At 39.1% G+C, this 13,442-nt stretch overlaps 1 protein-coding gene across 1 annotated transcript in view; it reads right to left on the minus strand.

Moving 5' to 3' along the window:
- The window catches only part of LOC136863521 (dynein intermediate chain 2, ciliary-like), a 234,239-nt gene that overhangs the window by 145,229 nt on the left and 75,568 nt on the right, over positions 1-13,442 (minus strand). Inside the window, exon 5 of the mRNA XM_068225982.1 lies at positions 8,352-8,640. Coding sequence (XP_068082083.1) covers positions 8,352-8,640 — 289 coding nt within the window. The remainder of the gene's footprint in view (positions 1-8,351; positions 8,641-13,442) is intronic.

Below are 13,442 nucleotides of genomic sequence, written 5' to 3' on the forward strand. Positions count from 1 at the left end.
CACGTTATGCGAAGATGTTTCATTATTAGAGTATTGTGTGTGGTTATGCGTTGTGGATTCTAAGGATTATTATTCTATTATTTTTGTCATTGAGATTTGTCGTGTTTGAAGCAAAGGTTTTAAGTCTTGTTAAGATGTGAGTTGAGGTAGGATTTTTGTGAATCAGGTGATTCGAAGCCTGTAATTATGTCGGGAGATTCTGCGTGATCCCGAGGAAGTTATTTGTATATGTTTGAGATGGAAATCGTGAGGGAATCCACGGAAGTGTAAGTTTGTGACGTGTATAATTTTGAATGACATCTTAAAGTAAAACTCTGTGCATAATCTGTTTGGGCCAGGGATGTCCTATTTGTAATTTTATCTGTAAGATCGGAGATTTCATTCTTTAGTTAAACGTGACTTACAAGAGGTGTTTTCAGTAAAAGCTATGGCAGCGGACGGGAGCTCATTCCGCTAGACAGCTGATCGGAGAGGTCGCCGCTGGGGGAGATAACGGTATCTTTTGTGGTCTGTCAACGTGTTAGAAAATCAGACCGTGTTCCTTAGAATGGAGTTCGTAATTTTGCAAGAAACTAAATGACATTTTCATCCATGAGTAACGTGCATGTTATTAGATAGCGTTCTATAATATTAACTTGTTTAACCGAGATCTGAAAGTATATTGAAACCACGGAAGTTCGACTATAATGAGCGAAGTTAACCATTCCAGGGTGTCCAAAATAGAGTGTTGGTGGTAGTTATTGATTTATTTTTGAGGGGTGCACAAAGCCTTATTTAAATGTCATGATGGGATGTGACATAGTATTTGGCTTACATTTTACGTCGAGTTACTTATGCAGATTTTTAGTACTTAATAATTAGGGTTAGATTAATGTAACTTAATTATGTTTAGCCTTCAGCTTAGAAACTTGGATGGTCATGGGGTCATCAACCTCAGTGACTTAGATTAAGGCCATATGCCATTATAGTATCATTTTCTTTGCGGTAAAAAATGAAATGGCGTATGGCTTTTAGTGCCGGGATATCCCAGGACGGGTTCGGCTCGCAAGGTGCAGGTCTTTTTATTTGACTCCCGTAGGCGACCTGCGCGTCGTGATGAGGATGAAATGATGATGAAGACAACACATACACACACATCCCCCGTGCCAGAGAAATTAACCAATGATGGTTAAAATTCCCGACCCTGCCGGGAATCGAACCCGGGACCCCTGTGACCAAAGGCCAGCATGCTAACCATTTAGCCATGGAGCCGGACTTCTTTGCGGTCATCATTCACAATGACTTTAAAGTAAATTAGAAAGTTAGATGTCGATCCATGACATAGTCACAGGTCACATCGATTCAATTAAGGGTACATGCCGTACAACTACTGTGTAGCACATATCGATTGGACTGCCTTAATTTTACCAAGAGTCCAGAGTTCGTGTTATGAGGGCTGGACCATCACGAATCATTATGATGGTGCATGTATTCTCACATGGAAGCAGAATTTAAGGATTTCCAGACTTTATTTTCTCCACTCTTAATTTGTGACAATGTTTTCTAGTAAGGATGCCCATCAGGCAGTTAAGTCAAAGCTTCTCAAACCAGTATACCTCTCCTCTGCGTTGTCATTAGTGTTGCGTTGACTGGACAAGATGAGTTCGAATTACAATGTTGATTTCTGAAATTTCCTCATTAAAATATTTTTTTAATAAACCACAAATTTTTCTAGAGTCGATCTTTCATTTAAGTAGATAGATTAAGATACTGAAATCCATCTTTTACCTCAACAAGTGACGAAGAACCCGTTAACGACCCAAGAGACAGATCGCATGCTAATTGCTGATAGGTAAGGAAGGTAGGTATCCTTTATAGACCTCCCAAGGGTTCAGTATGAAGGATGGGGTCGCTAATCGCTGTATATTATATCTTTCATTCTAGTGGTTCTGCAGCTCTGCAGATCGTATTATGAAGCCGCGTCTGCAGTTCTTATGCTCCATAGTAATGGTATTTTTCATAATACAGTCTTCCCTGTAAAATCCCATGGTGTTACAACCCAGATTAGCCTTGGTCTATCAAGTGACAGCTGCTCAGCCCAGGGACCTGCAAATTAGGATTCTAAGACGCTTCAGCTAGCTTCACGTATCATTTAATAAGTGCATGTGTAATATATAACCGGCCCCGTGGTGGAGGGGTAGCGTGCCTGCCTCTTACCCGGAGGCCCCGGGTTCGATTCCCGGCCAGGTCAGGGACTTTTACCTGGACCTGAGGGCTGGTTCGAGGTCCACTCAGCCTTCGTGATTAGAATTGAGGAGCTATCTGACGGTGAGATGGCGGCCCTGGTCTAGAAATCCAAGAATAATGGCCGAGAGGATTCATCGAGCTGACTACACGACACTTCGTAATCTGCAGGCCTTCAGGCTGAGCATCGGTCGCTTGGCAGGCCAAGGCCCTTCAAGGGCTGTAGTGCCATGGGGTTTGGTTTTGGTTTTTATGTGTAATATACAGGAGGGTAATGTCCTTCATGGTGTTTCTTAAATGTAAGGTATATCTTGTTATTTACATGTTTTAGGCCTATGTAGGTATAATTATTTTCATTGACAATGTCTATAACATTTGTTACGGTTGTGATTTCATTTGAATGACCTCCATGCACTGTACTGGATGAGGGTCGTCTACCAGATGTTACCCAGGATTTAAAGCCAGGATGGTCGGACTGGTAATGTGGATAGGTCTGAACCATGGATTTTGTTATGGTACTGTAGTTAATTTTTTAAACTCTCTTGTCTGCCAATTATTTGAATGTGTTCATTTAGTTTTGACAGAGATTTTATTTGTATTGATGAATAAGGGTAATAGATGTTGACATATAAGATGTACTGATGTAAGTACATTTTAATTATTTTGGTATGTTTGTTTATGTAATGGAGAATGTATTTGTACAATATTGATGCATGATGGCAAAGTCATTTGACTTTTAATTCCATATAATAAATGATTCAATCACTCAGTGATTCAATGATTCATCGAGGTGACGTGTGGTCTGCATGATGAATCCTCTGGGCTTTTTAGAGCGACGCCGCTATATCACCATCTCACACAGGCTGAGAAGACCACAAACCAGTCCTCAGATCAAGATGAAATCAATGAGACCTGGCTGGGAATCAAACCCGGTGTCCGCGGGTAACAGGCAGGCTTGCCACGAGTCTGGCTGTCAGCTACTATGTAACATCTAAAGTATAACAATCAATGTTGTAACTGACATTGCTAAGTACTACCTGGGTAGTATTCAAGTTAAACTTTTCAATTCTAACTGTACGTACCGTAACTTGTTTGTTTTCTATTTTCTATGTTACGTGAATAGTAAGTCATCATTATATGAACCGATTGAGATAATCACATTAATGAGTTTGAAAATATAGATTACAGATGTTTTCATTATGTTATGAGGGTATTTAGGGGATGTAGTAATAATGTAAAGGAAAGGGCATATAAGTCACTGGTAATACCGCAGTTATTGTATGGTCCCAGTGTATGGGACTCTCATCAAGATTACTGGATTTGAGAACTGGAGAAGGTCCAAAGGAAAGCAGCGCGATTTTCTCTGAAAGATTTCCGACAAAAGAGTGTTCCTATGAATATGTCGCAAACTTTGAGTCAGAAGACTTGAGAGTAAGGAACTAGGCTGCTTCACTAAGCAGCACGTTCCGAACTGTCAGTTGAGACATGGCGTGGAATGGCATTGCACAAATAAACTTGAATGGAGATTTTTAAAGTAAAATAATGTTGGGAATTCAAGGGAACAAACTGGGTCAAATATATTATTATAGGAAGCGGAATTGAGATTAGGAGACTTTACCAAGGAAACTTTCGATAAATTTCGAACTTTTTAAAAATAATTTCAGGAAAAACTAGTTATACAATTGATAGGAAATCTGCCACCTGACAGCCCTAAATCCACATCAGTGATGACTGGCTGTTTGACTGATTGATTCATTCGTTGATTAATTGGTTGATTGACTTACTGTTTTGATTGATTGATTGATTGATTGATTGATTGATTGATTGATTGATTGATCGATCGATCGATCGATAGAAATGTCCTTTCATACATTTGTTCCGTTGATTATGACTGATAACAATGCATTGTTCTTCTCTCAGAATTCCATTCACCTACAAATATATCCATAATTCTTATATCATATACCGTACCGTAAATAAAATCGTCGTTCTCTTTGTAATTTCTGACTATTGACCTGATACCTGGTTTTTATACCAGATAGGAGAAATAATAGCCTGTGTCAGGGTCAGTTCATTCTTGTCTATCTGTATGTTTCAGCATCACGAGAGAAGAGATTGGTGGATTTTCACGAAACTTAGTACTAAGTTTGGAATAAAATTTAGTAGGGCCTTCGTTACACTTTGTTCAAAGAAATTCAGCAGGAGGCGGGTTTGAGAGGGGGCCGTAAACATAAAACTCGATGTATTTCTTTTAAAGTTGTATCAGGAAAATGCTGATGACAAAACGTACCGTACTTAGAATATTATTTAGCATTACATACATACATTATCATTATAGACTCTTATGCCTTTCTGCCTCTGTGAATTTACTAAACGTCGCCACAATCCTCGATTTGCAACTAGTGTTGTGGCCTCATTTAGTTCTATACCTCTTGTCTTTAAATCGTTATAAATCGAGCCTAACCATCGTCGTCTTGGTCTCCCTCTACTTCTCTTACCCTCTATAACAGAGTCCATTATTCTCCTAGGTAACCTATCCTCCTCCATTCGCCTTACATGACCCCACCACCGAAGCCGGTTTATGCGTACAGCTTCATCCATCGAGTTCATTCCTAAATTAGCCTTTATCTCCTCATTCCGAGTACCATTCTGCCATTGTTCCCACCTGTTTGTGCCAGCAATCATTCTTGCTACTTTCATGTCTGTTACTTCTAACTTATGAATACGATATCACGAGTCCACCCAGCTTTCGCTCCTGTAAAGCAAAGTTGGTCTGAAAACAGACCGATGTAAAGATAGTTTCGTCATGGTGCTGACTTCCTTCTTACAGAATACTGCTGATCGCAACTGCGAGCTCACTGCATTAGCTTTATTACACCTTGATTCAATCTCACTTACTATATTACCATCCTGGGAGAACACACAACCTAAATACATGAAATTATCGACCTGTTCTAGCTTTCTATCACCAATCTGACATTCAATTCTGTTGAATTTCTTACGTACTGACATCAATTTAGTCTTCGAGAGGCTAATTTTCATACTATACTCATTGAACCTATTTTCAAGTTCCAAGATATTAGACTACAGGCTTTCGGCACAGTCTGCCATTAAGACCAAGTCGTCAGCATAGGCCAAACTGCTTACTACATTTCCACCTAACTGAATTCCTCCCTGCCATTTTAGACATTTCAGCAGATGATCCATGTAAACTACGAACAGCAGAGGTGAAAGATTGCAGCCTTGTCTAACCCGTGTAAGTACCCTGAACCAAGAACTCATTCTACCATCAATTCTCACTGGAGCCCAATTGTCAACATAAATGCCTTTGATTGATTTTAATAACCTACCTTTAATTCCATAGTCCCCCAATATAGCGAACGTATTTTTATTCCATACCGTTTATCAATGATGTGAAAAATAAGGTTGTGTGGATGTCTGTCGAAGAGTGGTTAATTAACTCCATGGGGAGTCGCTATGCAATCATCCTGGCTGCGTTTGTAGGCTTTGTACGTCTATCTGTGGTTTAATTTTTAAATATTAACCTAATAATTTGTTTTTATATCAGACGGAAAAGATCAAATGAAGAGTTGTATTAATGCAAAAAAAATAAATATATAACATGAAACTGAAAAGGGCCACAGAGAGCCAGAAAGAGAGTAGCGTATGTCATAACAAGCTGCTCATAACCACATGTCCATCTACGTGCCTCAGAAACTCAGAAGCAACTTGTGGGTTCAACAAAGCTAGTTGTTTTGTAATAAAATAGAGCATGACTTGCAGAAAACTCCACCGAAGGCTTTGAGCTAAATTGACCTAAATTTTAGTAACGAAAATCGTCTTCAGTGTGGCCATTTTCTACTACAGAAAACTTCATTTTCATTTATTATATATCTGTGGATGTGTAGTCTCTATTTGTGTGCTGTCTGCGTTTTTAATTGTGATGGAAAAGTTACCAAAGGTAATTACGTATCCTACCTAACTAATATTCGAGTGAACAGTGTAACTGATCCTGTTCCACAGTGCTACAGTACTTAAATAAAGAACTTAGTTGATAATACCATATCAAATTCCTAAGAAGCATATTTATCCGCTTACATCTCACACTATTTTTGAAAATTCGAGCTTATAAATCGGGGTGCAAGGTAGATGAGAGAAATTAGGAAGTCAAACTTTATTAGAATTAAATAATTTTAAAATCAATAAATCCTCACGATTTTCCATACCAGTTTGCATTTCATTATGTTCCATAACATGTTATTGAATGTTAACTAAAGTTTTAAAGTTTGTAAGATTCTCTTCATAGCCCAATGTGCTCTCCTACATTTTCGACTTCCTCTTCATGTATCGAGCTCTCCATCTGTGGTTCACCTTGAGTTCCATATGGCTAATACTCTGGTTTGTTGCTATTTCACATGCTTTAAATCATAGCATTTCGTATGAAACACCATATCCATCATCAATTAAACATTTCATGTACAGACTTGTTTTTTTGCTTTTCACTATTAACCCATCAGGCTCCTAATCTTCTTATTTGTTTGTCCTGTGCTCCTTGCCCTATACCACATGTATACATGACCTCATGAAACTTTCAACTTTTTGTTCCCTGGAATACTTTTCTTAATTTGTTGGTGTTTCCAAGGGCAACTTTATGTTTTTTGCCAGTGGTGAACGAGTACATTAATCTCCGTTACATTAAATTCGTGGCCTGTGGCACGATTATTGTGTTTCTCTGCAAACTGAATCTCTTAAACACTGACACTTGAACAATTCTCCATAAATCACCTATAGGCTAAGTCATGCCGGAATGCAAATTACGGTATAATAATACAGTGGAATTGATCTTACACTTTATGTATTGCACGTACTGTAATACTGAAATTGCAGCCAGTTCATCAGTGTAACATTCCTTTTGCCTCATTAGGTCACGGAATATCCTAGGATCCTGAATTACCTTCCTGCCTTTCAACAAACAGGGAGAGAGCAGCGGCAACTATAAGATAAAGGGCGGATTACAGAAGATAGTTTGACCTTCAGATGAGACCAGGGATGCATACAGCTGGGTGAACCTTGTCGTATTTATACTGACACATGAAGAAAAACTTATGTGAGATGTAAGTGAGATTATTTTTCTCCCTCAATTCTATGTCAAGGATCCTCCGTGGCTCAGACGGCAGCGCGTCAGCCTCTCACCGCTGGATACCGTGGTTTAAATCCCGGTCACTCCATGTGAGATTTGTGCTTGACAAAGCGGAGGCGGGACAGGTTTTTCTCCGGGTACTCCGGTTTTCCCTGTCATCTTTCATTCCAGCAACACTCTCCATTCTCATTTCATAGCATCTATCAGTCATTAATAAATCACTTTGGGAGTGGCGACCCCATCGTACTAATAGCCTATATCTGCTTCATTCATTCCATCCCTGACCCGGTCAATGACTGGAAAACAGGTTGTAGGTTTACAATTCTATATCAAATATTAGGGTGCGTGGTATACAATACGTGAGTAAATGAGAACCTACAACCTGTTTTCCAGTCATTGACCGGGTCAGGGATGAGATGAATGAAGCCCCTATCTTGCGGCGAAGATAGAAATTGTGCCGGCCGCCGAGGCCTGTCACACTCCTCTGGGGCAATGATTAATGACTGATAGATGAAATTCAATGATAGTGGAGAGTGTTGCTGGAATGGAAGATGAAAGGAAAACCGGAGTACCCGGAGAAAAAACTGTCCTGCCTCCGCTTTGTCCAGCACAGTTCTCACATGGAGTGACAGGGATTTGAAGCACAGGATCCAGTGGTGAGAGACCGACGCGCTGCCACCTGATCCACGGAGGCTTCGTGAGTAAATGTGGTATTCAGAACAACATTACTGAGAGCATAATACAATACTATATTTAAAGATGTGGAAGTATTCTCAAAATTGTAATTAGATATTTCAAGGTACGGTACTTGTATAGTGATAGAAAAGTGATTATTAAATAATGTTTATAGAATCTTAAATAACTCACCTCAAGTGATTTGTATGTAGCTTTCAAGAAGAGAAATTAACTTCAGTTTCTATTTCTGGAAGTTAGGGAGGAAATGGGGAAAGAATGGTGCAAATGCAGAAAGATATTTGCAATGTTTTACCTTGGGCTATTTCATCAAATGTGTTTAAGTTAACCATTCTTTCCAATGTCTTTGCTGCCATGAGCATACGATTCAACTGCTCTACTTCTGGATTAGAAACATCCTTCTTTCTTGTATCTTCCTTCTTGGGAGCTGCCGTAGATGGAACTTTCTCCTTCTTTTCCTTTTCTTTTTCTTTTTCCTGCTTGAGAGCCTCATAATCTTCTTGATATGCATCAAAAATAGTAAACTGAAATATTTGTTCATTGAAACTGTCTCGAGCAGGAGGTAAAGTTTGAGTATCCACTTCCTGAAAGCAAGAGTTGTACATGAGCAAGATCAATGAGATTTTAATGCAACACGTTACAAGTACAGTACTAATAAGACAATCCTGAAGTCTATATTTCAAGTAATTGTTTTAAAAGTAGGAATGTGTAGTACTAAGTTGTTGAAATAGATTGTTTTTGTTAACTGAAAATCAGTAATATTTCTCACAGATTTCTAATTATTGAGTTTACATTGTGTTTATGCACTGTATTATATTCCTGTCCTAGTTTCTAGTGCCCGATTTTTTATTTAGATTTGTATACTTGTTTTTCCTTTTTATTATTAACCCATCAGGCTCCTAATCATCTTCTTTGTTTTTCCTGTCTACCTTGCCCTCTACCAAATGTTTTTCTCTTCACTTTCCCCAGCTCATCCAGCTCGCTTCTCAAACAACCATCGTTGATCTGCGTTTAGGCCCATCGCCCAGGTGGCAGATTCCTTATCAATTGTTTAACTAGACTTTCCTTAAACGATGTCAAAGGATTTGTAAATTTATCAAACATTTCCCGTGATGAGTTATTCTACTCTTGAATTTCAACTTAATCTTCGTACTATGATTTTTTTGTTACTTTAAAAGCTCCACTCAAGCTTCTTTTTCTACAAATGTCATTCCACGCCATATTTCCGGGGTCAGATTGGAACATACGGCATAATTGAGCAGCTCGTCCCCGCCCCAAAATTTGCAAAATTTTCGTAACACTACTGACTTATTTTTTGTTTGCTTTTTAGTTGTTTGTTTTTAAATCAGCAAGAACAAATCATGCTGCTTTCCTTTGGATCTTTTGCAGTTCTTGTATCAAATAAACCTGAAGAGGATCGCATTCATTGCACCCAGTGTCTGATAAGAATCTTATGAGAGACTTATATGCCCTCTCCTTCAGACACTTACTTCAAACTCTAAATACTTTCATAACCCTCTGAAGACATCTGTGATAATCTTCATCTCATTAATGTTATTACTCCAATGAAGACTTTTCCTTATAATAACACTTAAGTACATAGAGTGATCCGTACTAGGCACTTTTACCTCATCAATACAGTATAAACATGAGAGGACTTTTCCCTTTGGTGAAGCTTATAACCTGACTTTTCACCTTGTTCACATTGTCTGCTGTCCATCTCACAAGATTGTCGAGGTCTTTTTTACAGTCGATCACAATGCTGTAACTTATTTACTGCTCTATATAGTAGAATATCATCTACATCAGTGTCCGCCTCCGTAGCGTAAGGGTTAGTGTTATTAGCTGCCCTCTTCGTGGGCCCGGGTTCGATTCCCGGTACTGCCAGAAATTTAGAAATGACGGGAGGGCTGGTATGTGGTTGGATTGGTACATGCAGCTCACCTCGAATGGGGGGTGTGCCTGAAAGAGCTGCACCACCTCGGGATGAGGACACGAGCCCACCCTCATCGGAGAGTCTACATTAGAAGGGCTGCACCCGGCTAGAAATAGCCACACGAAATTATTATTATCTACATCAATGATTCCAGTTCGTTACTCATATCATTTATATACACAAGAAAACATAAAGATCCAAAAATGCCTTGCAGCATCCCCCTCTTAATCGTAATAGTATCAGATAATGCTTTTAATTCTCTAATTTATGCTTTCTAGAAATTTAGCCCGTCATTCAACCAATCTTTTGTCAGGTCCAATAGCCCTCATTTCTGTCAGTACTCTCCCATAATCTACCCTAGGTCAATAGCAATACAGTCCATTTTACCTCCTGAATCGAAAATATCTGCGGTAACTACTGGAATAGCCTTTCCTAAATCCGAACTGCCTTCTATTAAACCAGTTAGTAATGCTGCAAAGAGCCTCCGTGGCTCAGACGGCAGCGCGTCGGCCTCTCACCGCTGGATACCGTGGTTCAAATCCAGGGTGCTGGACAAAACGGAGGCGGGACAGGTTTTTCTCCGGGTACTTTGGGATTGGCGACCCCACCGTACTAATAGCCTATATCTGCTTCATTCATTACATCCCTGACCCGGTCAATGACTGGAAAAACAGGTTGTAGGTTTTTATTTTCAGTAATGTTGCAAGTGTGGTTAATATAATCAGAAAGAAGGCTTTCTACAGCTTACTAACAACACACATCAACCTGACTGGTCTGTTAGTATCCACTTTATTACCCTTTTTTGTTCATTGCAGCTATTATGGCAGCTCTCCATTCTTATTTTATACCCCCTTCATGCAAATAGTAATTAAATAAATATTTCACATATAGCACTATATCTGGACAGAAAGAAGAACAAATGCCTCCATTATAGAAGAACTGAGCATCACAAAACATTTATCTTCCCGCGTTAGTGAAAGTTACCTCCAGTTCCTGGGACACATTTTGAGGAGAGAAGGAGACAATTTAGAAAAGACCATTCTGCAAGGCAAAATTGAAGGCTCCAGACCAAGAGGCAGAACAACAAGTAGATGGTTAGACCAAGCAAAGAAGATCACCGGTCTACCTCTTCACAATATCTTAAGACGAGCTGAAGACCGCTCAGCATGGAAAAGTCTCGTTAAGGATGCAGTTACTAACGAAGTGAAGAAATGAGGTCACGACGCTCAGCAATGAGTAAACCGACTGATGATGATGATGATGATGATGATGAGCACTATATCACCGAGCAAGTGGCTGTGCGGTTAGGGTCGCGCAGCTGTGAGCTTGCATTCGGGAGACAGTGGGTTCGAACCCCACTGTCGGCAGCTCTGAAGGTGGTTTTCCGTGGTTTCCCATTTTCACATCAAGCAAATGCTGGAGTTGTACCTTAATGAAGGCCACGGCAACCACCTTCTCAATCACCCACCCTTCCGTCGCCGGAAACCTTGGATATGTTAGTGCGACGTTAAAAAAATAGCAAAAAAATTATATACCGTACCATTATATCCCAACCCATTGCTTCCACTATATCCCTGGAAATCTTATAAATTACATCTGCTTTCCTAGCTTTCAAATTGTGTATTTTTATATAACTGTCTTTATTTTCATAGGTAAACTTCTGCTTTTCACCAGTATTAGTACTCTTTTCCACCTGGATATTTTCCTTTTATCTGACTATCTTTATATACTGCTGACTGAATATTTCTGCCTTCTGTAGGTCCTCACATATACATATTCCCTTGTTCATTAAAAATAGCTGAAATGTCCATCTTGGAAACTGTTTCTGCCTTTAAGTACTAATACGTACCCTTCCATTTTTCCTTATATGACTGCCAATTACACTTGTCATCATGTTATCCATAGCAAATATTTTTTTCCTAAATTCAATTTCCTAGTAAGTTTCTTCAGTCTTCCCATACTTCCACAACAATTTCTAACTCAATTTGTTTTTAACTAGCACCTCCTTATTTCTCTCCTACTGTATAATACACAGGGCATTTCCCAATCCTCACAACCTTTAAAGGTATATACTGTTTTCACACTCCTTAGCAATTGAATCGTTTATTTCAAAAACCCTCTAAGTGGACTTTTTAAATTTTCGGGAAACAAAGGAAAATTTACTATCGTTTGTATTAATGTTGATTGTTGCCTAAATATTTCAGATTTAAACTTTATACCTTCTCAAAACAAATGGCGCTTGTATTTTTAATTGTTGAATGTTTAAAGAAACGTTATCAACTGACGGTTTTCTGCAGTAAAAGAACTTTTCATTTCAAGAATGTTTATTTTTAAAATACATTTTATTTTGATAAGACGTTTATTAACAAAAACACAACCAAATAAAGTTAAATGCATTATTATCACAAATATTGAAACATTAAGCAAATCAGTTTTGAGTGTTTTCCACACACACACACATTTAAAATTTTACAAATACTTTTCTGGGATCTTCTCCCATTGTTTAAAAATTCATCCCGTAGCTATGAAATGTGAAATGTCGTATGCCTTTTAGTGCCGGGATATCCCAGGACGGGTTCGGCTCGCCAGGTGCAGGTCTTTCCATTTGACACCCGTAGGTGACCTGCGCGTCGTGATGAGGATGCAATGATGATGAAGACAGCACATACACCCAGCCCCCGTGCCATTGGAATTAACCAATTAAGGTTAAAATCCCCGGCCCGGCCGGGAATCGAACCCGGGGTCCTCTGAACCGAAGGCCAGTACGCTGACCGTTCAGCCAACGAGTCGGACATCCCGTAGCTATAATACAAACCAATAAAAACTGCTTGTTACAAAAGCAACATCAACTACATAAATATAGATCTTCAACGGAAATATTTAAAGAATTTTAATACAGTGCACAAAATAATAACTTATTTTTCCTTTCAGTCTATGATCCTACTCATCTTGGTATTTCTTGTCCACGTTGCACTTCACTTCCGTAGTAGGCCACTGGAGGATATTGTCATAGAAAGCTTCATACCCTGTGGTGTATTTGCTAAGCTTCTTCACGTCATTCATCTTTATATTGATTGGTACACTTCCAGAAGGTCATACTTGCATTGTGGGGAGTTCGGGAATGGCAAAAATACTTTTTCAAACTAAATGCTAAAAATTTAAAACCGTCGATCAAGTGCTGAGAAACAACTTTTCCTCATTCAGCTTTGCTGTATTTAAATTCTTCCTACGTTTTACTGGCTTTAAGAATCATCTCAGCATACTGATCTGGAGTGTACATTCTGTCCACTTGCCGGTCGCACAAGACGTTTTATACGCCCAAAATTACGGTCACACGGTAGAAAGGAGTGTTCTCTGACGGAGAATTAGTGAGTCACAGCCTCAGACATTCTCCTATTTCAAAGGATCGTTAGAAAACGCACAACACAGTGATTTTTATTTTGGCCTGAC

The sequence above is a fragment of the Anabrus simplex genome, chromosome 2 (genome assembly GCF_040414725.1).
Source record: "Anabrus simplex isolate iqAnaSimp1 chromosome 2, ASM4041472v1, whole genome shotgun sequence".
NCBI classification, from domain to species: Eukaryota; Metazoa; Arthropoda; class Insecta; order Orthoptera; family Tettigoniidae; genus Anabrus; species Anabrus simplex.